Source organism: Podarcis muralis, chromosome 3, assembly GCF_964188315.1.
Source record: "Podarcis muralis chromosome 3, rPodMur119.hap1.1, whole genome shotgun sequence".
In the NCBI taxonomy this organism is placed as follows: Eukaryota; Metazoa; Chordata; class Lepidosauria; order Squamata; family Lacertidae; genus Podarcis; species Podarcis muralis.
The window spans coordinates 39351932-39379725 of record NC_135657.1 but is presented as its reverse complement, the minus strand read 5'-3'; the positions used below and the strand labels follow the sequence as shown (position 1 = coordinate 39379725).

At 47.5% G+C, this 27794-nt stretch overlaps 1 protein-coding gene across 8 annotated transcripts in view; it reads left to right on the top strand.

The window, feature by feature from the left end:
- Positions 1–25278, top strand: part of TJAP1 (tight junction associated protein 1) — a 42211-nt gene extending 16933 nt beyond the window's left edge. For 3 of the 8 annotated variants that reach the window (XM_077925673.1, XM_077925671.1, XM_077925674.1), the window contains 10 exons: positions 2798–2892; positions 4620–4671; positions 7258–7415; positions 10437–10465; positions 13002–13163; positions 14795–14861; positions 15319–15348; positions 17937–18044; positions 19189–19272; positions 21260–25278. In XM_077925673.1, coding sequence (XP_077781799.1) covers positions 7290–7415; positions 10437–10465; positions 13002–13163; positions 14795–14861; positions 15319–15348; positions 17937–18044; positions 19189–19272; positions 21260–22579 — 1926 coding nt within the window. In that variant the 5' untranslated portion in view covers positions 2798–2892; positions 4620–4671; positions 7258–7289 and the 3' untranslated portion in view covers positions 22580–25278. The other 5 variants (XM_077925672.1, XM_077925676.1, XM_077925675.1 and 2 more) reach the window with 3 other exon arrangements.
- The last annotated feature ends 2516 nt before the right edge of the window (positions 25279–27794 follow it).

The window sequence follows — 27794 nt, the reverse complement described above, 5'->3', positions numbered from 1 at the left end:
GTTCACATTGCAATTTGTGAGCTTTAATGGTAGGGTTATGTGAGGATACGGAGACTTGCTACATAGCCATTACTCAATATAGTGCAAGGTGCCACTTACAGATTTTTATTCTGAAGCTCTGTCATGTTCTTCGTCCAGAGCTATGTGCGGGATGCTCCTAGGAGTGGAGTGGTCTGGAATTGTAAGGGTTGTAGACAAGACTTTTAGGGTTGAAAAGCCAGGTTTGTCTTCTGCAGTGCAACCTCGACTCGTTCTGGCTTGTCCCATGTAAGAACATAATAAGTCTTTTTGGATCAAGGCCCATCTAGTCCGGCATCCTGTTCTCACAGTGGCCAGCCAGTCGCCTGTGGGAAGCCTGCAAGCAGGACTGGCATGCGGCAGCACTCTCGCCATTTGTGAATCCCAGAAAACGGCGTTCAGAGTCATATGATCTTGTTCAGTGGAGGCAGAACGTATCCATTGCGGCTAGTAACCACTCCTAAGTAGAATGTGGTACTTGTGTGTTCTCTAGCCTCCTCCCCACTCTACTTGTTTGTGGTGATTGACAGTGGAAGGAGCTGATGGGGCAGCACACTATTTTAAGCAGGCTTATAAATAAAAGAGAGACGAAGGATTCATCTAATAAAAATATATATAAGTTTGTGAGAATCCCCGTGACAACACTACCGTTCTCTGGCTAGAGCTAAAGCTCCCTCTCCTGGACAGATTTGCTTCACTGCAGTCACTTAACAAGGCACAAACTATTGATGTAGTGCTGGACTACATATTAAATTCAGTTGTGTGTTTCATTCCTCTGACTTTTTATCTTTTCTCCACGGAAAAGTAACTGTGGAAACCATCATCAGAACCATGCAACTTCCTCCCCAGCCCTCTGCCCCCCGTAGGAAAGCAACATTTTCCTTGCCATTTGTCTACCCTGAGAAGAATTAAAAGCGTGTATTCCACTCCCAACAACAGCCTCAAAGTCTGTTTCATTGAATAAATAGAAAAGCCAGGGGAAAGTAGCATACAATTTCATGCCATTTGTTGACTGTCCCAACATTTACTTAGCTTGTCAAAATTTTTGATAGATTCCCTCTTCACTGGTTCTAGGAAACAAAATAATGTACAAAATAATGAAGGTTCGGTTTCTTTAGATTTGTAGAAATAACTTTGCTGCAGTACAGAATACTGACTGCTGAAGGCAGGAATGACAACCGTGTACCAAAATAATGCTTAGGGGTTGAATCTTCAACCTCAGTCCTTTAAGGACCCAGGAATCAGTTAAGTTGATTCATCTCATTTTCCAGTGGTGTGAAAATTGTTAGGCATGCTCAGCTGTAACACTTGTATTATGAAATTAGTATCGGAAAGGTGAGGAAATTGAGCTTCTACTCTCTGAACTGGCCATAATTAAAGCTCTCAGAAAAACAACAGCAAAAACTGCTCCCTGCTTCTTTGGAAACCTGGTTATCTAAATCTTCAGCTTCCTGTTGTAACCTGTTTTTTTCTCCGCAGCTGTGCAGCAACATAATGAATCTGCTTGTGTTTTGGTGGCAGCTGAGTGGTATTGGGAACAGTGATTGTTTGTTGTTGATAAATTTTATAAAAGGCTTAGGATAGAAGGTGGTGAACAAATGGAAGACAATAATCCACAGTTCATGGAATAATTGATGAGTTTGTTTAAGAATGGAAGTGCATGTATGTGTGTTTTGAACAGAAGAGGAAAAATGGGCAGTTTGGGGAATGTGGTTTGTTTTTTATAGTTTCTTCCTCCATTCTTTTTAATGCCAAGTTTTCTTAGCCAGATCTTCCGAAGGCTGCATTAATTTTCTCAAAACAATTTTATCAAACAATGATGCGCGAACAAGGCCTGTGAGTTCGACTCTGAACTAAATCCAATTTGTAGTTAAATTTCATTGGTGTTTTGGCATAAATATGAGAACTAATTTTGTGGAATTGATGTTGCTTTTTAAGCCTTAACATGGGTAAGCTGTGACTGTGCTAGTGAACTAGAAGAGGGAAAGCTATGGGAGATTGGCTATTTCACATGATCCCTGATAGCATGACTTAGAAGCATCTTATGATACGACTAATCCAGAAAATAACGTAACTTAAAAGTGTTGAGGCTTATTAGATTCCCATGAATGTGGCTTCCTTATAAGTTATAGAGACCAAGCTTTTTAAAACCAAGCTACTTTTTCTTTTTACCATTATAAAGCTAACTGTAAACTATCTATTGCTGTCACTTGCCTGTGGCTTTAAACTTTCAAAAACCTGTTTCTCTCAGGGAACTGCTATTCTCCAGTTACTCTAGTTGTCCTTAGATAAGATTACTTCTCAAAACCGGATGGAATACCGAATTGCAGATTGTATTGACCTGCTGCTCACTGAGCTCTTAACAGCATCCAAGCCTCTCTGTGGCCAAGTGAGGGACACCCCGCACAGAAGATCTCTCCTCTGTTTCACAGCAAATTAGGTTGGGCTGTTGTGACTGAGGTGGAACAATGAACGTATCTGCATAATTCATGGCGATCTTCTACTCCAGAATAAATGCCTGTTCAATAAGTACATCAAAGAGTTGAATATTCCTGTCATTTTTTTCTTTTTTTAAAAAGGGGGATAGTTTTAAAGGCCTTTCCAGTATGCTGTGGAATTGTGGCCTGATGCTCGGGTTCTGTGATACTCATTGAAAACCTAGTTAGAATACTGTGTCCAGTGCTGACCGTGTTCTTGCCTGTACTGTGGTTTTCTTTGTGTGCTCCTGCGTGTCAAGCCGATTGGTAACTCTCACAAAGTTCCCTTTCTCCGGTTTCAGAAGCCGTTGCCCAGATGCTGTTGGATGCGGTGCGGATACCGCAGACTCAGAGCCGGGAGGACGAACATGTTTGGACAGGACATCACTTTGGGTCTGTAAGTCCCTTATTTTATGAGAGGCCTATGTGGGGAATGTCTGCAAGGGATTGTGCAGTGGTACCCTGGGTATTTTGTCATGTGCGATGGACGGGAGGAAGGGAGCTGAGCAGGGGACGTGTATGTTGTACTCTAGAACCCAGCAGGACACAGGAGTGGTTGCGAATGGGATCCGTTCCGGAGGCCCATTTGCCACATGAAAAGAGCACAACCTGAAGTGCCATATCTGCGCAGGTGCGCGGCGTAATTTGGCACTTGTGTGCATGTGTGAAGCAGCAAAACCTGGAAGTAACCCTTTCCGGTACTTCTGGGTCGCCGTGGGACGTAACCTGAAAGAACGTAACATGAACGTAACATGTAAATAAAAAAGTGAGATTCTCAGGCTGCTGAATTTTGCACCTGATGAAAATAATTGTCCTGTTTCTGTGTGTGCATGGAATTGGAGAGTATGCTGAGCCTTCTTGGAAAGCCTCTCCCCACCCCCACAAGTCTATTCACAGGCACCGTGCTGCGTTCCTGTATTGTTGGACTTGGAGAAGTGTAGATCTAGTTATTGCTCTGTGGCCTTGGAACAGAATAGCTATGCTATTGTGAGATTGTTTGTTCTGTGCTAGTTGAGGCCCGAAGAAAACACTGTAGTAAGGAAAGGGGCCAACAAGCTTGTTGGGGCAGGGCCAATCCTAGGGCATCTCAAAGACTTGTTTCAGCAGCTCTCTTGCCCAGCACAGGCCCTCCTGGCTTCCTGTTACACTAACTTTGTTTATGGCTCTGACTTAGGGTGTGGAGTTTTTGTACACATAATGTAACCCCAACTCCAAGGTTGGGTGTCATTGATAGAGGAAAGTAGCTGGGAGGGCCAGGGAAGACTTCAGCAATGCAACCCCACCAGATTGTGTGAGAGCTTGAGTGGAAATAGCAGGCCAGAATCCTATTCTCCGACCTGTTGTTCTATCCCTCTGTTCATAGTTCCCTGACCTTGTGGGCATCCGGTTGTATATATGCCATACCTGTACATTTTAGGCTCATTTTGGTCTGAGAGCTAGGCATGGGAGAGAAGGTGATGGACATTCTCTTAAGAGGGCCAACAAATAGTTGGTACAGATTTCAAAAGCATTCCCCCCCAATACATCTTACAATTCCTTTCAGAAATAGAGGACAGTGTAGTCTGTTTCATGGGAATGTGCTGCCCACCTTCATTTTGACTCCTGAGCCTTTTATGAATCAGTACCTGAACTCTTGTTTTCTGATGGATCAGTGCAGCAGCAAATAGTTGTAAAATCAAAATACAGTTGTACCTTGGTTCTCAAACGGAATCCGTTCTGGAAGTCCATTCGACTTCCAAAACGTTCGGAAACCAAGGCGCGGTTTCCGATTGGCTGCAGGAAGCTCCAAAGATAGTTCACAAACCAGAACACTCACTTCTGGGTTTGCGGCATTCGGGAGCCAAAGCGTTTGAGAACTAAGCTGTTTGAAAACTAAGGTACGACTGTACTCACTATTACCCTTTGGTGTAGATGGGAAAATGTGCTCTACCAGAATGTTTTGTTGACAGTTTTGAGCTTTATTTAGGTATTTGCAGCTATTCCCCCCACCCCCATCTGACCTGTGATCCTACAGACTGGGCATATTTCGGGTGGGGACTGACATATGTGTTTATTCCTTGAGCTGGAAAAGAGAGGAGGAGCTGAGCTCCATAGTAAACTGTCTTTGTTTTCCTCACTTTTTAGGTTGTTGGGTTGAGTGCCTTCTTCATGAGGCTTCAAATCTGAATCCAGGCTGGTAAGTTCTTCAGCACATCTCTTATAGGCTTAGCTGTGGGGATTGCCTCATACTTAGGCATTGGACTGCTCCACATTTGACCTTCCTTTAGTGAGAGTCGGCCAAAGAGGCCTTACCCAATCCCCTTTATGAACGAGATGTACATAAGAAGTCGTCATATATCTGGTCACTACTTACCCATCTAGTCCAGTTTAGCCTATTTGTTGAGGCTCCCCAGGGAGTCTCACTCGTGTCATCTGCTCTTTGGTCCTTTTACCTGGAGATGATTCAGCCTGGGGCCTTTTGCATTCAAAACCATAGCTACTACTGAGCTATGATTCTTCCTACAATGAGAAATGTAGAGCGCCGAGGAAGCCCTTCTCAAGACTGACCCCAGATTATAGAACGTTACTTCCAGAAGGTCTCTTAAATGGCCAGCCTTCTTCTTCTTCTTCTTCTTCTTCTTGTTGTTGTTGTTTTTAAAAAACCATAAGTCATTTCTGTTTAAACTGGTTTTCAAGAATATACTAGGACATGTTTAATTTGCAACCAGTTATCTTTGCTCATTTTTGCGCTTGCTGTTATGATTTAATTAATGGATAGTTTTTACAGCCTTTTTTGATTAGCAGGGTAGCATGTTTTAATTCAGTGGGTTCAATACTGGGGAGGAGGTAGCAAAAGGCATGCACTTTCACCCATGAGTCATCAGGTTACTAGAGGCCTTACAGAAGCTTTGACTGCTGCAGTCTGGAAGACGTGGTGCCTGCAAAACATTGTCATTGGTATTGTAGCTGCCCTGTGTTTACCTCCAGCTGTACAGATATGTTTTGACTTGTGTGTAATGGAATGCTGGAGGGAACCATGGGAGTAATGGGACAGTTCCAGGCAGTTTAAGCACAAAGGTACTGTGCCTTCTTTACCCAAATTGTTATTGACTTGATAAGAACCCAGTGGCTCTACAGAGCAAAATGCCACGGAGAACCTGTGTTTGTTTCTTTGTCTTCGTTTACCTCTTGCTCTGCTCTAAGCAGGCATTACAATAGGCTGACTCTTGAGGGCTGCAAAACCTATGATGTTGGTTTTTTTTATTGCACATTGGCTGAAGGAAATGCATTCCTTGTGGAGGAGGAAATGGACAAGAAACTGCTTGCTTGAAATGAAGGTGCCTTCAGCAAAGCATTCCCTGAAGCGTCATACTCTGGCCATGTCTGTGCTTCCTGCTCCTTTAGCAGGCCTCACCTTTTCTGCCCTGACTGACCTTTGTTGTGAGCACGTGCTTCTTGTCACTTTCCTGCAGTGCCAAGCCTGCTGTTTGCCCTTGATGTATGTCAGTAGTAGAAGTACTTGATGCTGTTACATCATTCTAGCGTAGTACTTAGAAACGGAAGCAAGCCAAGAGCTGTGCCGAATCCAGCACAGGCAAGTTCTGCGTGCAGTCCTTGTCTGTAGAGGAGTATCATCTGTTAAGGGCGTTCTAGTTGAGATTTCACAGAGCAACATTTCCTGTATCCTTTTAGCTACCTCAGGAAATGCTGTTTTGGGGCCACATGGTTTGTGAACTTTGCAGGGGTTGTGAGGACTGAAAGGCCCGAGGAAGGCAGATTCCAGCTCCCTTGTATATCATAGAAGGATTTCATGGCTGAGCTTCCATCAAGCCTGGCTGCCTGATTTCTGGAAGGGTTTTGGACACTTGCATTTGTTGACAAGTTTATAGTCTTGGCCGGCAGCAGCATGATCACTGCCTTTGGCTAATTTTTTACCTACACAGCAGAAGGCAGAGGCCTCTTGTCTGTGCTTTCAGGAACATTTGCATCAGTCCTGATTCTCCCCCCCCCCCATCCCCATTATAAATTGCCTGCTGCCTCTGGCCAATGCTGTCCTGGAACCTGACACAGGTAGGTGCTGTTCATGGCTCATAGCTTTTACAGAATGTAGGCCTGCGTTGTTAAGCCCTGATGCAGCAGCATAGCTCAGCAGCTTTCAGCAGGCTTCCTTCTGTCCTAGAAGTGCCTCCAAGCTTTGCCCTTAGAGAGAGTGGCAGCGAAAGTGCCTCTCTCTGCCGTTTTATCCCTGACACACTTGGGAGTAATTTGGCTTTAACTAATACAAGCACATAATTCCTCCAGCCTGTCGGCATGCTTAATGCCTGCCGTTCTCTCCCATGTAGTCCCTCTTGGCAGCGACAGCACAAGATCAATAGCTCCTGCCTGGCCTGTCATTCCCGCCTGCAAGGTTTTCAGTTTCCATATCGGAAACGGCCTTTCCTAAAGAGCCCAATCAATATGCCGCTCTGAGGCCTGTTCTCGTTTGCTATATATAATCTGGACACACACTGTATGTTAGTGTGTGTATGTGCATAACAGAGAGAGAGAGAGGATGAGCCAATCCTCTGCTCTTGCTGGCTGGGAGGACGCAGCTGTGCTTTTTCTTCTTCCCTCCTTTTTTACTACAGCTGCTTTCCAAGGCTCTGGCCTGCCTCTTTCCTCGGTTCTCTGGATGTTTGGGTGCTGTGGGACACAGGATATCTGACTGCCTTGTGGGAACGTATCTGGGCTGAATGGGGCATATGTGACTCTGTCTCTCCTCTGCAATTTCTGCTCTCGGCAGGTGACCTATTGTGCAAGTCAAGTGAGGGGACAATGACGAGCACTGCACCTTCCAAGAAGCCTTACCGCAAGGCTCCTCCGCAGCACCGCGAGATCCGGCACGAGCTGCCCATCCTGCGCGACGACCAAGATGGTGTGATTTTGGCGGAGCAGAGTCAGGTAACTGAAAGCCGGGCAGCTAAGGGCCTGGTCCCACTTCGTCAGCCGAAGGGGTTTAGTTACCCCAAGGCAGGCCAGCCCAAACAGCAGGTGGATGGGTATGAGGTTTGCAACGTTAACTTTTCTTCCTGGTCTCTGGAGTCGAGCAGCGACAAGGAGCTAGCAGGGTGCCGAGCAGAGCTGAACCTGAAGAGCCGGACTCTGTCGCCTGTGCTGCTTCACAGCGGGAAAACGGGAAGGCGGAGTGTGAGGCACTGTCGGCACCCTAGCCGCGGGCGGCTCAGTAAGTTCATGAGTCGAAGCGTCGAGACGGTAGTGGTTTCTGGGGACGAAGGCCGGAGGCCGACTTGCTCCTTCAAGAGTAGAAGCCTGGAGCGCTCCCTCATGTTCAAAGAGCCCGCTGAGATCTTAGCCCCTAGGAAGTTCCATGTCCCATCGACCCACCTGCTGCCCCTCAAGGGCATCTTGAAGCAGGCAGACATGCTGGAAGTGCGGCCGGAGAGCCTGCGCAAATCTCGCTCGGTGGAGACCCTGGCCCGTGGCCGCCGCTCACGGAAGTACAGCGACCCTCAGCTGTGCCTGAGCAGGCAGGACAAGCACAACAGCGGGAGCTGCTCCGACTCTGTCAGGCGGAAGGAGAAGATCACGGAGGAGAAGCTCCAGTTCTCCAAGTTCCTGGACGAGATCACCCACCGGGTGCTGAGCCCTGTCCACTTGCACTCCTTGGGGGAGGGCAGAGCAGGAGAAGGGAGCCAGGACTCCCCCACTTCTCCCAGGTGCTCCACACCAGAAGGGCAGAAGGAGAGCCAGCCTGAAGGCACCAGGAGGACCGCTGAGAAAAGCCCTCGGCTCACTAGGAGGAAAGCAGAGCGGAGGCGCGAGGGTCTCGATGTGGCACCTTGCCGTAAGAAGCTGCCAGAGGAGATGGAGAGGGCTTCCAGGCTAAGGAGGAAGCCCGTCTTGGTGAGGGCGGACAGCAAGGAGAAGTTCCTCTCCATGGAGAAGCGGGTGGTGGATCTGTGTCAGTATCAGCTGCAGCACCTGGCAGAGCTGGGCTTGGCAAGGGTGTCTTCTGAGCAGCAGCATCTCCCTCCGTGGAAGACGCTGGGTCAGGAGGGAGGGAGGGACGAAGGGCAAGACCAGAGTGAATACCCACCGCGGCTCGTGTGGCTACAGCCCCTGGGCTGCAGAACTAGCCCGAGGCCAGTGCTGGAGCCGAGCTACTCAGGAAAAGGGTCCTTCTCCCCTCCCTCACGTTGGAGCCAGGAGGAGGGCAGTGCCTCACCCAGAGCCTCCCCTTCCTTCAGCTTAGCGCTAAACAAGGTAGGTGCTTAGTGAGGAGGGAGTGAGGGACAGATGTTTGTCTGCCAAGTTTTGTCTGTCGTAGCTTAGAGCAGATCTCCTTAAGTCTCTGTGAGGTTTGACCAAAGGGGTTTTATCCCCAAATATTATCCACCCAACATGTTTCTTATCAGCTCATTCCCTGCTTGTGTTTATCCTTAAAATCGGAAACTGAGCCCACATGCTTGAATACTGAATACGTCATGCTTTCTGCGTAGCCCTTTGATTTTTCTTCCTTCCTTTTGGCATCCAGGTTGCCCTGGGTTTGCTTCTTTGGAGATGCTTACCTGTCGAGTGCCAGTATATGTGTTTGTGGCAGCTTACCTGTTTTGCTAAACTGCCCGGTAAATTCCTCAGGCACCTTTGTATGAGTCACAGTTCTTGAGAAAAACTGCCACTCACTCCCATCCATCACGGAAAGAGGTTCTTAAGCTGAGTGTACCCTAATGAAAAGGCGTTTTGTCTTTGCCCAGATCTCTCTCCTGCCCTCTTATATCAGGCATTGCATGCTGGGAGATTGCCAGTTGCCCCATACTGTGTAATCTGATAGGGCAAATCTTGCTACAGTCAGTACGTTCAGGACCACTGTCTTAGGCTGGCATGATTGGGCACCTGCCAAGGCCCTTTGCCCTAGCAAGGGGCCCATCATTGAAAGCCCCCTGGACCTAGAGATGCAGTGAGCAAGCAAAAAGTAGCAGAGACCCGGACAAACTGGTAGATAAGCAGGTGGTAGCAACACAAATAAAAAGAATGGAAGCAGGCAGTTGCAGTTTGCTGAGGGTGTTTTGCTCAAGGGTCCTCCCCAAAATCTGAACTCAGCAGTATTTGTCAGTATTGTTTAGGGATAATAAGTCCATATGGTGTAGTGTTTGATTAGGTCTGGGAAAACCAGAGTTCAAATTCCTACAGAGGCACGAAGCTCACAGGACGACCTTCGACTGCTAACACTCTCTAGGCCTAACCTACCTCAAAGGCCTTTTTCTGAGGATAAATTGGGGGGTGGGGAGAGGCCCTGCATGCTCCCCTGAGCTCCTTGGAGGAATAGCTGGTTGGGAGGGGGCCAGGAAATGTAAGAAATAATTAAAAACAAAACAATGGCATGTAACTTGAAGTGTCTTCCTATACAATGGGGATTGTTTTAAGATTGTTGGTAGCGGTCTCATTTGTGTGGTGCTTTACCTACATGTATGGTGGCCTGAGTAATATAGAGTACAGGACAGTATACAGTATTTGCTGGCCAGTGGGTATCCTAAATGCAGTGTGGATGCTCATGGGCAGTAAAAGAGAACAAAAAAAGTGGCTGGGAGTATCTCCCTCGGTCTGTTCATTAACGAAGGATCATATTCACCACAGAGCAGGTCTTCGGTTTTCATAGTGAACACTGTAATGCTGTCAATTTAAAGCTGTCTAGTGACTGAGATAATTTAGGCTGGTATAGTGCAGGATTGAATCTTAACCGCCCTGAGATCTCTGGGTATAGGGTGGTATATAAATTCAATAAATAAAAAAATAAATAAAATTAATCCCATCTGGGTGTGGTTGGACCAGAGCTCTTTGTATGAGAATTAGAGGGTGCTGTGGGTTATATCCATCTGGCACTTGTATGCTTCAGTTTGCCACTCTGAAAACTTGCCCATATTTTTCAGTGAGATTCTTGCTTCTGTTTCCTTTTTTGCACAGGAGCCCTTGACGGATGCAGAAAGGATGAGGTAAGTATCCTCGTCGCTTTCGTTATGCAAATCTTTATTTTCCAGGCTACTACGTTTATGCTCATTCTCTGAACTTATGTGATGGCTTTCCCTGCCTTTAAGGCTCTACACCAGGGCTGGGGCCTTTTGGGTTGGATGGGCCAGATCTTCATCTTCCCCCACCCTGATGGGCCAAGCTTGGTAGGTGGGTGGGACCACCTACCTGCCAATCACCTGGTGTCATAGTGACACCAGGTGATTGATAGGTGGTGGTGCTGCCCACCTGTTAAAGCTGGGGTGGGGGAGATACTGCCCAAGTGGGATTAAACGCATATCAGCTAAAATTTAAACCTGCATTCTGCAGCCATGTTTCTACCTGCCCTACCTGCCATCACACATTATGTCAAGCGTGGAGAAGGTGGGTTTCGTTTTGGGACCGGAAGTTGTCACCTGGCAGGTGAGGTTTACCCTGGCCTTCGGCACCTGAGATACTCCTATTATTGGCACCTATTATTGTGACTGAAATTTGTTTTAATGGTTTTTAATACTAAATTTCAAATTTTTGTAACCCGCCCTGGTAATAAATTTGATGATGATGATAATTTGCAGGCCAGAAGTTCTCTGCTCTGTGCCCATCAGGAAGCATTATCTCACAACCTTGATGGTGCAGTGGCTGAAAGGACGGTCCCGGAACTGATATAGCTGCCTCAGGCATAGATGCCAAAGCTAGTGTAGGTGGAGACCCAGCTGTACAAGCACAAACAAAGGGTCCAAACTCTACATTGGGTTTTCAACTTGCTGTTCCAGCAGGAAGAGTGGATAGGCAATCATTCCTTCCAACAGCAGGCATCTATTTTAATTTCTTGAAAACACGTTTTAAGCGCTATTATTTGAATGTGATCTGCTGTGCTTGGGATATGTCCTTTGTGCAGTCTCTCTCACTATGAAAGTTGGATGTGTACAAATACCTGCGGGAGGCAATTTTTTGGACTGCTCTTAAATCAGTGAAGAACAAACCCAATACAGTAGTAGCAGAACTGTTGGGAGACTTTGTGCATGCAAGCAGATGTATGGCTGGGACAGCAGAAGACTTCTGTGCCAGTGAGCCGTTACGCAAACATAGGCTGTATCTTCCTCCATAGACTGATTCCACTCACTTGCTTGGAAACTGGGTCACTTTTCCTCTGTGAGGGTGGAGATGGGCCGATGTCAACTAACCCGCCTCCCTGCATCCTTGCTAGATGTTTCATGGCAGCACGTAAATTATTGAGTGAGTCTCATCTTCCAGTGGAGGACACCTAAACTGCACAGCCCCATCTGGCTACTGTGTTTAGTACAGATACTGTAAACTGAGACGCTGCTGGCATGGATGAGTGGCGGGCTACTGAGAATAAGGCTCTCTGTCTCTGCTCTGGTGGCAATATGATCAACTGACATGACCTTTTCTTATCTACAGCAGATTCCCGTATGTGCTCAGGCCTCTGCTCAAAGCGACTCGCTACTCATAAACAGAATTTAGTGGCACAAGATCCAGAAAAGGCTTCACTAGAACACCCTTACTATTCCTGACCCCCAGAATGCACCCTATTACCCATCTTTCCCAGTGTCTGCTGTTCCTCTTCTTCCTGGTGTGCAGATAATGCCTTCAGAGTCGTCCTCCTGGAACTCGAAGGCACTGGCAGGAATCCAGTAGAGCTTAGGGCAGGCATAGGCAACCTTCATCCCTCCAGATGTTTTGGACTACAATTCCCATCATCCCTGGTCCTGTTAGCTAGGGATCATGGGAGTTGTAGGCCAAAACATCTGGAGGGCCAAAGGTTGCCTATGTCTGGCTTGGGGGATACCTGAAAACCTCTGTAGTAAAATGTACTGTAATTCCTTGTTGAACATGAAAACTTAAGAGTGAATAAACTGGTTTTTTTGCTCATTCATGCATTTGAAGTTGCACTGGGTCTAGAGCTGAGCATGCCTCAGCACTATGAAATGGAGGTTTGCAAATGGGGTTTTTAAATTATTATTATGTTGGAAACCTGGGCTTTATTTCCTCTCTTGTGGTGAATGGTTGCTGGGGGTAGGGAAGATCTGTAAACTCATCCCGAGATTTTTTCACAACACAGTCATTTTCTCCAGATGTCTTTTCATGTCCTGTGTGCAGCTTTGCACCTGAACAGAGAAGGGGAGGGGTTGGCAGAACTGTCGGAGTGCGTCTTGCTGCAGCCCTCTTTCAGAAGTGAGGCTGTAAGTGTTGTACAGTCGTACTATGGAATGGAATTCGTTCCGGAAGTCCGTTTTCAACTTCCAAAACGTTCAGAAACCAAAGCGCAGTTTCTGATTGGCTGCAGGAAGCTCCTGCAGCCAATCAGAAGCCGCGGAAGCCCCGTCAGACACTCGGGTTCCAAAAGAATGTTTGAAAACCGGAACACTCACTTCCGGGTTTCGATCATTTGGCAGCCAATTTGTTCGGGAACCAAGGTATTCGACTTCCTAGGTACAACTGTATGGAAGACTGCAGCACTTGTAGTTTTTATTCAGGATGTTGTTGCTTTGTTTGCATTAGGTTGTTGCAGCATGAGAATGAGGAGCTGCGTCGGCGTCTGGCTTATGTCACCAACAAAATGGAGGCAATGGAAAGGGAGTTGGAGTCTGGGCAAGACTATCTGGAGATGGAGCTGGGCCAGAATCGTGAGGAGCTGGAAAAATTCAAGGACAAGTTCCGTAGGTATGTCAGCTTTAAGAAGCTCTGGGGTGCTGTAAGAGAAGGGAACCAGCTGGATAGAAGGACACATTGCTTCCTAACAATCTGAGATGTATGTCCTATACTTGGGATTGCTATTTGCAGATTTTTGGGGGAAGCAATAAATGTGTCATTGCACAATATATTTTGTCCCCTCCCTCCCCGCTGACAGTTGTATGAATCATTCCGTGCACGGGAAATGGTTTAGTGTTAAGTGGGTCCATGGGATGGGGGCCATGAGTGGGGTGGAAACATTATTTTAAAAGCCAAAATTCGTCCGTCAGCATTTTTCATGCTATGACTTGCTGGCTTCGTGTTCCCTGGGACTGATATGTTAATATCTTTATGACTACCACATGGCACAATCTGAGAGGTGAAACAGGTATGATGAAGAAGATTAGGCCTTGCCTCATCTTTGCTAAAAACTAAAAGCAGCTGAGTATCTTAAAGGGATTTGGCTTCACCCTGCCTCAAGGGAAGGGTTCTGCATTTAATCATCGTAGGGTAGAGGGAAGGCAGGCACAATTGTCAGAAGATGCGTTCATTAATCCTCCCCCATGGTATCTGTTTTAGCTGCATCATTTTGTTCCAGTGAGCAAAACTACTAGCATTTGTTGAGGCATTGAGGTGATGACCTGTAGATGGAAGTTTGGAGGATTCTTCCCCTGTCCCCAGCAACCTTGGAGGTTTACCAGATGGAACTGGACCTGAGACTTAGGTTCATACCATGTTCAGCTCCTGATTTCTCGAGTGCAGAGAGCATAGACAAGTTGACCGTCCTCAGCTTAGAAATAAGGATAATGGTGGCAAGTTCATTATGAAGATGGATGCAGTAATTACAGTGGTGCCTCGCAAGACGAAATTAATTCGTTCCGCGAGTTTTGTCGTCTTGCGATTTTCTTCGTCTTGCGAAGCACGGTGTCGGGAAAGTTTTGGAAAAGCTTCAAAAATCACCAAAGTCTTTAAAAACCTCAAAAAAGGCTACCACACCGCGTTCTATGAGTTGCTCCTCGAAGTCAAGTCGCAACTGTATTAATGGTGTTAAGAAAAAGGAAACAAACTTGCAAGACGTTTCCATCTTGCGAAGCAAGCCCATAGGGAAAATCGTCTTGCGAAGCAGCTCAAAAAACAAAAAACCCTTTCGTCTAGTGAGTTTTTTGTCTTGCGAGGCATTCGTCTTGCGAGGTACCACTGTATTGTAAAGGTCTTCATAGATAGAAAAGAAGATGGGAAATGCAGAAAGGGCGATGGGGTTGACACTTGTTGGCATAGCTTTTCCTCCCAGGTTTAGGAGTCTTCTTTGAATCTTCTGATTCTTTTAGCATCCTTTCTCCAAGCCTGAGACCAAGACCAGTTTTGGTCCTCTGCAAGTTGGTCAGGCTTGTTTTTTCTTCCATCTCTTCTATCCATGAACATATCGTTCCTCCCTCAACTTAAACTTCTTGGGCTTGCTACAAGGAAAGGTCAACTGCTCATCTATGGACTGGAAGGTGTGAAACTGTGGCTTGGAGCCATGGCACACGGCTTCTTGAAATATCTCCACCTTACCTAACTTCTGAATTGCAGGGTGTCTGGTGTCACTTCAGTAACCTGAACGATCTTGTGTCTGTCTATAGGTTGCAGAACAGTTACACAGCCTCACAGAGAACCAATCAGGACTTGGAGGAGAAGCTGCACACCCTGGTAATTGACCTGCTGAGTCTATAAGAGGGAAGAGCGGGTGGGCCACACTCTTGTCTAATGGCTTGACTCCGATTGCAGTGTAGTAACACCAGGATGTAAGTCAGGATTTGAGGCAGAATCTCAGCATGAAGTTGCCCAGAGGGAGCTTTGCATTCTAGATCGTCTATGTTGCCTGCACCAGAGTTTGGGTTCTTCTGCAATGTAGCTACTTGTAGTTTTTGTCTCACATCAGCTTTTTAAAAACCCAGAGTGCTGGAAATTTGATGTGCTGCTTTTTGTAGGATCTGGGTGGGGAAAACTCATCATGGGGTTGTGGGAGTGGAGCCAACATTTGTGTATTGTGTGCATTCATAACACTCATGGCTGTTTCTTTTCTTTCCTTTTTCTCTCTCTGTCTCTCTCCTTTTCTTTCCAATGCTGCTGCTGCTGGCAAATGCTGGGTGCACTCACCTCTCAGGCCTCGCTCAGTCAAAGCTGGATTTTTGCAGTTGCGTCTTTTCGTTTGTGTGTTGTTGTTTTTCTATCTCCTCTGCACATGCCTCAGCCTGTCCAGTTTCATTGTTGGTCGCACATTATCCAGCCCTACTTCTGTCCTAGATGGGGTCCCAGCAGCTTGGGTTTTGCAGGGGAAAGGTTATTCTTGGGAATCCGACCAGTTCTGGCCCGCATGTTCTAGCATGGACTGCTCCTTCTTACTTTCAGCTATTGTCTAGCTTGGGAAAGAAATGTCCTCTGCTTAGAGAAACCTGGAACTCATGGGACCCTCTCTAGAGTAGTGCTCCTCTCTAGTCATCTGGATGCAGCTCCAGTGATTAGTATGTTGGCCACCAGCTTGTATTATAAGGCACTTCTTGTCACTTGGGATCTCTGTGGATTGTGAACAAATTCCTGCAGAACTTCATACATTTTTAAAAAAGACGTGCCCTATTAACATTTAAGGCACTGAAATTGGACGTGGTAGTTCAGCCATCTCTGCCCTGTGGCATTCCCCTATTCATCTCTGTTGAATTTCAGAGAAGCAGAAAAACTCTTCCCTGGCATCTTGAATATGTCTCTTTAATTATAGCTCTTAGGGACCAAGTTAATAAGTCCCACAGAGGTGTGCACACTCAGGGCCGTTCATTGCAGTACAAACTCAATCTGCATCCCAGATCATTTTAATAGGCTACCTGCATCCTGCTGAGGTCATCCGTGCCCTCCATTTTTCTTGTAGAAAGGCAAGTGTGGAGGAAGTTCAGCTGTTATCTGAGCCTAGTGAAATTTGCTGCTGAGGCAGGTGTTTGGCGGGATGGCCTTAGGACTCTTCTGTGTTGGTGCCTGAGCCATCACATGAAGGATCTGGGGGAAGGCAGAGGGCTGGGACCTTGATTCTTGGAGCAAGGGGTCTCCAGTTCCATTCATTTTAAATCCAGTTTCTGTAACTGGAGGGAGGGGGGGACTTGGATCCAAAGTTAATTGGACTTCGTGCTCATTGAAATCAATGGTACAGGTTAATCACGGCTTAAATTCCATTGATCCCAGGGGAGACGCAAGTAAGTTCAACTAACTTGGTCTGGAGCCTACCTTTTTTGCAGTGTATTATACCGCTCTCTGATTGCACCGCACTGAATGCAAAATAAGCACCCGGAGAATCTCAGCTTTCTTGTTAATACTTAAGGCTGCAGTTTTATGCACACTTCATTTGATGTAAGCCCCATTGGAGACAGTGATAACTTACTTCTGAGCAAACATGCATGGTATTTGACTGCATGTCTGCAAAGAAGATAGGTTTCAAAATGAGCAAGAAAATGCCTATTGAATTTCCAGAACTGGATTTCCCCTTCACAGAGCTCTTCCCTTCCCTGTGACTGGAAGTAACAGAATAATTTTTGCAAAATAAGAATCCCCCCCCCCCCCATTTGCTTCTCTTCCATAACATACACAATTTCCAGTATTCTAACTTTCTTGCTTCTGAAGTTTTATTCTTTTTTTAGAAAAAAAAAGACTTGCATGTACAGAGCTCTGTATATGTATACTCTGCTTAAAATTCTCATGCCTTGATCGAGTTTCCAAATTTGGCAATTCTGCAGAATCTCTCCCACTCTTTTTTGGTGGGGAGGCTAGGAATTGCAAGGAGTTAAAAAAAAGCCTGGTGAAATTAGAGGAGCAGGAATTGAAGCTTATGATGCAAGCACTGAGTGAATGTGTGCTGCTCTTGTATATGCTAGAAAACCTGCCATGATTCTTTGTTTTTTTAAAAGTGTGTAACTCTGGCCACATGTCTCCAAGGTGCCCCCCCTCCAGCTGTGTGGACTAGAAGCATGTTCTTTGGTAAAATGAAAACTGAGATTTTATTGGAATTTGCAGAGGGTGCATAGTTTGTTTTACAGTCATATTTTACCATCAATGAGGTGCAAGCAGATTGCTGGATCCCTACCTATAGTGTCAGAAGTGTCATTATATATTGCCATTATCCTTTGTAGGATAAAGTGTTAGTAATTGCTGTGCTGAGGAAGAGAAGGTTTGCTTAGGAGACCACATTACTCAATGGGAGCTGGGCTGTGTACTCTTCCAGTTGTTACGGTTGCCATCCATGCCTTAGATAAAGAGGTCCTACACTAGCGGTTGTTGTTGTTTTTTAACTGACTACCCAAGTGATGGATGCGCTACAGGTATGCTAAGGATATCTCTCAACAGGCTTCACACAACTAGGGAGCATCTTCAAAGCCCAATGTCACAATAGTCCCTGTTGGCATGTCCAAACCCTGACTACTTAAGGGACGGTGTTCACCCTCTGCATGATCTGCTTGCCAAATAGCTATGAAGAGCAGCTGCACCAGTGAAGGCTCCAAGTGCAGACTGCTTTCATAACTAGTAAATGTGTCTTAAGTCCTCCAAGCAAACGGATGCAGAATGACTGATTCCATGTGCTGTTTGAGCCCCATCTTCCTCCCTTGCTTAAGGGCAAAAAGGGAGCTATGAATTTATCGGCGTTGAGTGGGGTTGGGTTTCTTTCTTTGAAGGGAATTGGGCAGGGAGGAAGTTCCGCTGCCGCTGACAAATGGGACTCACCCCCTATATATCCCTGTACTCCAGATTAAAAAAGCCGAAATGGATCGCAAGACTCTTGATTGGGAGATTGTGGAGCTCACTAATAAACTATTGGATGCCAAAACAACCATCAATAAACTGGAAGAGCTTAATGTAAGTACTCCTTTCCCCCAGATTATGAATTCACTGCAAGGAAAGAAATGAACTAAGAGGTTTCATTTTCCATGAACAAAGGACCTGTATAATCACAGTTGGTGTTGGAACTTTTGCTGACTATGTAGGTCAGAGCTTTCCATACTTTTCATGTTGGTGACGCACTTTTTAGACATGCATCGTTTTGCGACACGGTAATTCAGTTTTATTAGCAAATCAGGGGTTAAACCAACCCCTTTCCAGCCCCAGGAGGAGCGTGGGGAGTGTTTGTGTGACACACCTACACACTGCAGCCACCACTAACATGTCGCAACACACAGTTTGGAAAGCTCTGATGTAGGTTATCTTATGTTGGATGGGAAGAACTGTTTCCTTAGCACACCTACTGTCTAGGAATGCTATCTTTAACAATAAATGGGCATCTCTTTCACCTTCATGCATTTTGGTGCAATGGTAGTGAGATTATCCCACATTTTTTGGGCATCTCAATACTGAAAATCCTGTGTTTTATTTTAAGACATTCAAGGGATGAACAGCAAAGAGGCATCTTCAGTAGAATTAAATGCTCAGGCTGCTTGACTTAAGAAAGCAAGATCTGTGTGTCCCTACTCTTACTGACCAGTTCGTGAGCCATTTTAATCCAGAACATTTGGATTGGAATAATACTAGATTTCGTTGACGCAGATGATCTTAAATCTTGTTTAAACTCAAATACTCTGGTTGTGGATGGAGGTGAAATATAGCATAAATTTGTTGAAATTCAGTAAGTCTGTAAAACTTAACAGACATACAGGATAGATTTGGGAGGGTGCTCTGCTTCAAATCTTACAGCATTTTCTTCTGTCCAGATGAATGTGAGTTAGCACCTAGCTCATTTTACAGGGCTGGCAGGGAGGATTATTATTGCTATGATTATTATTGCTATGATTATTATTATTAGTGATGTAATCAGAACCATTCCTACTGCTAGCCTAAGTGAGCTGGCTTTCTTTAAAGTGGCAGATTCTGAGGTACCATTAAAGTTCTCAGGTATCACCATGAAGCAACTTTTTGGGGGGTCTTTTTCATTTTTTGCCTCAGGCCCCAAAATGTCTTGGGGCATCTCTGAATGCGATTTGCCAATCCCTGCATGTTGTCTTGACAGGAGCGATATCGGCAGGACTGTAACCTGGCAGTGCAGCTTCTGAAGTGCAACAAGTCTCACTTTCGGAATCACAAGTTTGCTGATGTGAGTGGAAATCTTGAGTGGGGTGGTTGGTTGGGGGAACCTTGTTCCAGGCTTCTCTCTCATCCATTACATAGAAAGTGTAGGAGGAACTGCTTTTCCTCATTCTGCAGGGACTCCCATGGGGGACAACAAAAGACAATGAATGCCTTGTCACCTTCTCATTGTTCCTCAGCTGCGTTTCTGTAGGTGGGAAGGAGGGAGGTTGTTGTCATTGCTACACCAGCCTTGAGCTTGATAGCCTGTTAGGGCCCTGAATGGAGCCTAGAGAATTGCAGGTCTCCTGCTGAATCGTCTCTTTCTTCCCCGTTGCGGCAAAGGAGTTAGTGAATGAATGAAGAAGCCTGTTAACTCCAGGGGCTCTTGACTCATCATGATGGAGGAAGTTTTGTGTAGTGTCAGGAGAGAAAATAAAAGAGACTAGGTGGGCTGGGATGGCTGGCAACCCTTGGGTGGTTTCTAGCCTTCAGGAAGATTTCAGTTTATCATCTCACAGCTATCCCAGAGTTCAGCACATCTTATAATGGGCATATACTTGTATAGATTGCAGCTTTTTTATACCCATATGTGCTTTGCATGCATTATATGCTCAAAGCAGGCTCCTGGACACCAGTAGCAGTCAGGCAAAGAAGGTGGGAGGAGGTTTACATTGCGCAAGGAGTAACCTTGTGCTGACAGAGCATTCATTCTAGTGCTATTGAATACAACCTCCTCTACCTTAACTGGATTTATGTCCTACCAAGTCTGTGCCCCTTCTCATTGCAAAGCCTCAGTATAGGTAGGCAACATGTTAAATGCCAGAAACTGTTAAGCAAGAAACAAAATTCATACGGACATTTCCCTGCTGTATTGACTGTGGAAAACACTGAGGCTTGGACTTCAGCAAAAAAGAGAAAAAGGAATGTTCTTGCCTTTCAAGCAAAGCGCTCTGATGCTCCTATAAAGGATTGCACCTGCTTGGTCCATATTACTGGTTGTGATGGGACACAGAAAAAGAGGTGCTTGCTAAGGAGTATGGGGTTGTTCAAGCCTCTTGAGGACTGGAATTCATTTGTTCACTCATTGCCAAAGCCAGTTAGGCAATTTAGGGCAAAATCTCCCACTGAATTTCTTATGCATCTCCTGCCATACTAATGAATACTTGGTGTGTCCCTCACCTGACAATCCATGCATGCATGAAGCAAGGCTGAGGTCTTTGCCTGAATTTAGCATGGAGATATAGAAGGCCGTGTAGCTAAACCCCTCCTTCTAATCTAGTTCCTTGCTGTCAATCCATGGGGCAGAGGTATATCTAAGGTCCTGTGGAGTATACGCCTAAGCCCAGGGCACAGTCCTGTAGCTGCTCAACCCTGGGAGGAGTGGGATGCTGCTTCTCTACATTAACAACACGGTTCTGATGCAGGTGGACCACCTCCATGTTCCTTGATGCAATGGGCTTGAGGTGGTTTCAAGAGCAGTGGGAGTGTCAGGCTGCTTCTGTCTCCGGAGCCGGCAAGTGCCAGGATGGCAATTGATTCTTAGTCTGGGGCAGGCTGCCAAGGCAGTGCCCTATAATTACTACAGGCTTCCTGGGAGCCTCAGATTCTAGTAGTGGGGGCTGGTCACTCGATTCAGCGCAGCCACCAGCTAATTTTTTCCACTAATCAATAGCATTATGCTGGCCTAACATGCACCAGCAAGGCTCTCTTGTTCAAGTTTGAGCGTATGCTTCTCCCTGTTTCTTCTGAAGGGGCCTTGTTTGTCAGGCCCAGAGCCAAGGCGGGGGGCAGAACCACATTTTTTCCCCAGTTACTGGGACACAAATGGATCTTTTGAATTTATAGGTGCCTGGTGGTTTGAAAGATGCTTTTAATGACATGGTGTGTCAGGACAGGAAGTTAGAGCTGGGCAAACAGCGCCTTCCACATAACTGCTTCATCCATCTGTCCTGCCCTATTAGCTCAGTGGTTCTCTTAGTTCCGAGATAACATCCTTTTTCCTGTCTCCGTAGCTTCCCTATGAGCTGCAAGACATGGTCAACAAGCACCTGCATAGCACTCAGGAGACCTCCGGCCCTGGCCAGGAGGCCCCTCACACCTTGGCTCCATCGGACGTGGTGCCCACTTCGGTGATTGCCAGAGTCCTGGAGAAGCCGGAGTCCCTGGTGCTCAACTCAGCCAAGTCCAGCAGCGGCAGTTGCTCCATCGCCGAGGACGTCTTTGTGCACGTCGACATGAGCGGAGCTCCGTCCGACGCTTGCCCAAGCCCCGGCCAGCCTGGGAGCGAGGGGGCAGAGGGAGCACGGCAGCAGAATGGGGGCTGCAAACCTCCAGGCGGCTTGGAGGGCCTCCCTGGCGAGGTGCCCACATTTGAGAAGCTGAGCCCGTACCCCCCGCCGCCCCCGCCCCACCCCATGTACCCGGGCCGCAAGGTGATCGAGTTCTCGGAAGACAAGGTGCGGATCCCGAAGAACAGCCCCCTGCCCAACTGCACCTATGCCACGCGCCAAGCCATCTCCTTGAGCCTGGTCCAGGGGGAGGAGGAGAACGGCGACAGGCAGCGCACCCTTCCCAGCAGCCCCGCCTCAGAGGGCCAGCGCTCGGCTTCCAGCTGCTCTTACCAGCCGTCCCCCAAGGTGAGCCGAGCTCACGGCTCCTCACAGAGCAGCCCCTTCAGCAGCCCCCCGCAGGTGCCCAGCACCTTTGCCAGCTCGGCCAGCTCCGAGGAGGACCTGCTGGCCAACTGGCAGCGGATGTTTGTGGAGAAGGCTCCCCCGACCACGGAGCGGGTGCTGGTGAACCGCACCTCCTTCAGCCGCGACACGGCCCAGGAGCTCCAGAAACGTTTCAGCCGCTCCATGCAGGAGCTAGGCCGGGCCGCCTCCACCTACTCGGACGGCGAGGAGTCGGTGCAGAGCTGCAGCTGGACGGTGAGCAGGGACTCCAGCACCGACACCGACAGCACCGAGTCCCGCGCTCGCCGGGGCCACCTCTCCTCCGACTACGGCACGGACTTCTCCCAGGACGAAGCCCACAAGCTGCTGCAAGGGGGTGGCGGAGAGGGGGCGGCAGAGCCCGCCAGCTCTTCCCCAGAGAAGCACAAAGACTACGTAGACCTTGACTCGTCCGGGAGCCCGGCCGAAGAGCAGGAAACGCTGCTGCAGGGAAGCCAGGAAAACAGCCAAGAGGGCAGCTCCGAGCAGAGCAGGGAGTGCAAGAGCAAGCCTCCTCCGGGCCGCCCCCACCGCAGCCCCAAGAGGATGGGGGTTCACCACCTCCATCGGAAAGACAGCCTGACGCAGGCCCAGGAGCAAGGCAACTTGCTCAACTGAGGGTAGGAAGGAAGCTGGCCAGGTGCAGCGTTGCACCCAGCTCCCAAGGGCTGTTACTCTACTCCTTAGGTTGAAAGGAGGACCGTCATGGGACTCCTTCCCAGGAATTCCAGGCCATTTTTATATATTTATTGTCTTTTTTAATGCACACTAAGAATGGAGGCAGCTCTCCTGCTACAGCGCCAGGGCAAAACACTCGGGTTCCCACCAGCACAGGTGCTTTGTGTCCACAGCTCAGTTTGCACTCATGCCCTTCCTTCCACAGCTCAGTTCTGCCTTCACACTCCAATTCCTTCTTGCTAACATCCCATCCCATTGTTGGTTCTGAGTTACACCCCTTCGGCATCTCAAGCCTCTATTCCTACGTGCCAAGAAGTAGGAACACGCTTTCCCTATTTTCCTTGTGTGAATCTTCCCCCAGGTGAAGGCTGCGGGTGAGGTGCGACGGCTTCCATTAGGTGGGCGTCCCCAGATGTGTGAGCTTCACTGCTTTCTTTTCCTGCATTCTGCTACGTGGATGTGCGCTGGCATGAATAGGTGGAACGATGCTCAGAGGCCACCTCCAGAGTTCCCTTGCTTCCTGAACCCAGCATGGTTACTCGTTGGGAGGAGCGCCACTCGGGAGCCTGCCAGAATGGGCCTTGGAGCTTCTCTGCTCCAGCTAGCCAGCAAAATGGAGGCTGGTCCATTTGCCATAATGGGTTCGGCTGTGTATGACTGTCATGTTGGCTCTTTCTTGGGTGGTCTGTGTCTCATTTGAATGACGTGAAGCTATGTGTTCTTTTACTTGCTTTCTTATAGGTCTTTGTCTTTTGAAATGTGCTTACCTCTTCCTTTTGTGAACGAGCAAAGAATGTGCAGGGGTGGGGTGGGGGGATTGGTCAGAGAGCATCTGCTCTGCAAGAAGTGGCTTATCTCATTGTCGCTGTTGCTCTATGGCCACCACCCGCTGAGGAGTTGCTAAAGCCTAAGCAATGCGGCCATCTTGCCTCTGTAGGACCATCCTGTTTGCCCCTTGGAGAGATGGTGGAGTGAGGATGAGCATCCTATTGGGGCTGTGATCCAAATCGATACTAGTGCCTTCCCAAGGCCTTAGGCAAGGTCTGATATTCCCCCTCCCCTACTTGCTTTGTTTTTTTGTATGTATTCAGTGTTGTATTATTATTATTTTCTCCCATTGCAGTATGTTTCTGTGTTTTGCGTATATCTGTGCACGCACCTGGGGGAGGAAAAGGTTGCCAGTGTTAGGAATTTTTCACTGAATGATCACGTTCCATAGACACAGTTTCCTAGCCTGCCCTTGGTGCAGCCAGTGCAATCTTCAAGAAAACAGTGAGAAGACTAGGCTGCTGAGCTTGGTTGCACTGCCAGCTGCTTATGTCCGGATGGAGTCTGTGTGATCTTCTGCTGGAGAGTACCCTAAAGCCTTTCTTCTCAGCACAGGGAGTCTTCTCCCTTGCAAACACCAGCAAAGCAGCTGCAAGCTGCTCAGAAAACCCACTCATAGACCTGCAGGACCAAGAACTTACCCCAAAACCTTCCAGTATCCATTGGATGGCTGCCATGGCCCATCTTGTGTTGATCTGCTTGCCTTTTGTGCTGTCCCCTGCTGCCTCCCTTTAGACCTAACCAGGGTCTGCTGTGTGTTAATTGTGGAGCAGTCTGGCCATAGCTAACTTTTTGATGTGGCCTTCTTCATTGGCCACTTCTCTTGCTGATAAGCTGCTGGCGGTTGCATCCCAGCATTGGGGTGTGACTCAGTATTTTCAGTTTAGCTATGCTAATAAATTGGTGCTAAATATGGACACCCTACATTTTGCCTATGCGGCACTTAACCCGTAATGATCTGACTTCTACAGCTGGCAGCTGCTTGCTTTGCTCAGCCACTCTCCTCCTTCAACCCTTGATTTCTTGGAATTCCCTTTGCTCTTCAAAAGGTAGAACCCAAGTTGCCACATGTTCCTGCTCCAGCACTGCAGTGTTCTTTTTCTCGCTGCAAAGGCTGCTGGAGATGGGAAGGCTTTGGGGCTTCCTGGTGACCTCTCGTTTGTGGTCAGTATTGGACAGACATGGTGCTGGGTGAAGCCTATCCCATAGAATCTGGGCCCTTCTCATGAGCTTGGCGGAAATGGAACTGATTTTAGCACATCCCACCGAGACAATTTTTTTAGTCCGGAGCCCAGGCCTCTTTTCTGTGACTGGACTGCACAACTGCACATAAGGCAATCTGAAACTGTCACAATTGCAGCCACCAAACGGACAATTCCAAGCAGTCACTATGATGTTGATTGAGACCAATCTCCATTTCTTTTAATTCTATTGTACTAAAGGTTGGGAGGAGGGGAGAGAAAGGAGATCATTCTCGAGTGCAACCGAACTGTGCCATTTATTTCACATGGGTCTGGGTGGCAGCGAAAACCTGCAGGAGAATTGAGGATCAGGTCTGTGTTAGTCCTGCTGCTGCAGCCTTCCTCCCAGAGCTCCTTTTGTGCAGTCCTGCATCTCAGCCCTTTGCATCCTTCTCCTCTCTGGCAGTATTATGAATTCTCTCTCGGGGAGCTTGAGTTGCCTTCTTTGGCTGCCCCGTATTTTACAATGTCCCAACTCAAGACTGTTAATCTGCGACTAATGTGTTTTTTCTGAGATTTTCAAACTGATGATGTATATTTTAAAGCCAGAAATAAACTATTTTAAAAGTACGTCTGAAGCTGACTGTTGTGATGCTAGGAGCTGAAAGGGGAGCACAGGAAACCACAGAAACTGAAAGATTTTTAGGGTATTCAGTTTTTTGACCTGCGGCTCTGCATGGCTGCAAGCAAAGGGTCTTCCCTTTCATTCTTTTAACTCAGGGTTGGTGAGCCTGTGGCCCGGACACTGTAGGATGAAAATTCCCATCAGCCCTTACTATTGGCCATGTTTCCTGGGGCTAATGAGAATTGGAATTTCAGCAACATGCAGAGAAGGCCCCAGGTTCCCGATCCTTGCTTTAATTTGAGATGCATGGGATTGAATCTTGAACCCTTCTGCAGGCACAATGTGTGCTGCGTCCATGATCTATGGTCCTTCTTGTAAAGGTACACCCAGACTTGATTGGTCTTCTCAGTGGGCCACATGCAACTGGTTGTGCTAGCGGAAGCCAGCACATGGACTCCTGCTAGCTGTGAATATCTTCCCATGCTTGCAATACTCTGCCCCACCCTCAAGTCTTTTTGTGCAGGCTTAGGGGATACACAAGGGCAGAAGAGGGTGAGCTTGCCTTCCCAAGGAAAAACATGGCACTGATGGAGCTATGTTGAATATAAGCCATTGTCATGACTGTGTTTACACTGCCAATTTGCTTCTGGATCTTTTAGCAACTGTGCTACTAATGTAGGGTTTGTATTTGGACCTCTGTAGGATAGAAAGCAACCTCTTGCTATATGACGAGGCATCTGCCTCTGTAAAATGGAAGTAGATTGTCCACTTTCACGACATAATGTCTCTATTCCCTCTCCCCCGTTTATGTAGCTGTCCCATAAATCATGCGGTCTGTGGCAGCCACAATATCCTAATTAGAAGCTGCATGGCACTGCTGCCTCCTGGTGGTTCTCTTGGCTTTTGTGATTGACACAGAGAAAATAATTTATTGGTTTTGTTTGTGTGGGGCTAGGAAAATAGTCCAAAGCAAAACAGAGTCCTGCTGTCCCTAGAATCCTGCATGGAAACAACAGAGCCGCTGTGAACTCTTAGGAGGAGGAATGGGTACCATTGTAACAAAACGCATTTCCACAAACTGCCTTACATGGCTGAGGCCTTACGTCACAGATGGAGAACTTGTGGCTCTCCAGATGTTCTTAGACTGCAGCTACCATTAGCCCCAGCCAGTATGGCCAGTGGTTGGAGGTGGTGGGAGCTGTAGTAGTCAACAATTGCTGGAGGGCCACAGTTCCCAACAGGAGAACAGGAGGTATTTCCTGTTGCCCCATTTTGCAGCCCTTGTGCATACTATTCCAAAACAGTTTACCCGCAGTGAAGTGGCTGTTTACACAAAAAAGAAGCAAGGTCAGTAGTTGTCCGCATATAGCACTTTGGGGTTTGCTTGAAGTTGGGTTTGTGTGCTTAGAATTACACATATCTTCAAATGTAAAAATGGAGCAGATTCTGAACAACAGCAGAGCCAATGCTCACTGCCTTAGATCTTGCGTGTCACTGGATTGCAGAGCGGTATAAACATCACAACCAGACCAATTTAGTCCTCTGAGAGGGTTGAATGAGAGGTGCTTGTGTGCATAGATTGATAGGGATGTGGCCACCTCCACTGCTGGCATATGACCCAAATTATGACCTTCAAGGTAATGCAGCCTTCTGAAATTAGGGGTACTTCAAGAGCACCCAAAGTGTGCACTCTGTCCCTATAGGATTTTTTTCTCCTGGGTATTTCTGGTAGCACCTGTGACTGCCTTGAGTGTCTTAGTACAGTCGTTATGGAACTCAAGGGCATTCACTCCAACTTATTTGGGGAAAATAATTATTTAGGCCAGGGGTCAGCAACCTTTTTCAGCCGTGGGCTGGTCTACTGTCCCTCAGACCTTGTGGTAGGCTGGGCTATATCTATTTTTTTTTTGGGGGGGGAATGAACGAATTCCTATGCCCCACAAATAACCCAGAGATGCATTTTAAATAAAAGGACACATTCTACTCATGTAAAAACACACTGATTCCCGGACTGTCAACGGGCCAGATTGAGAAGGCGATTGGGCAGGATCCGGCCCATGGACCTTAGGTTGCCTACCCTTGATTTAGGCTATATAAGGCCTGGTTCACAGGAGCCTTCTGCTAACAGAAATCAGCTTTCTCTTTGTGGGGGGTTTTAGACTTAATTATCAAGTGCTAAGTTGCTTTCTGGGACGCGGGTGGCGCTGTGGGTAAAAGCCTCAGCGCCTAGGGCTTGCCGATCAAAAGGTCGGCAGTTTGAATCCCCGCGGCGGGGTGCGCTCTCGCTGCTCGGTCCCAGCGCCTGCCAACCTAGCAGTTCGAAAGCACCCCCGGGTGCAAGTAGATAAATAGGGACCGCTTACTGGCGGGAAGGTAAACGGCGTTTCCGTGTGCTGCGCTGGCTCGCCAGATGCAGCTTGTCACGCTGGCCACGTGACCCGGAAGTGTCTGCGGACAGCGCTGGCCCCCGGCCTCTTAAGTGAGATGGGTGCACAACCCTAGAGTCTGTCAAGACTGGCCC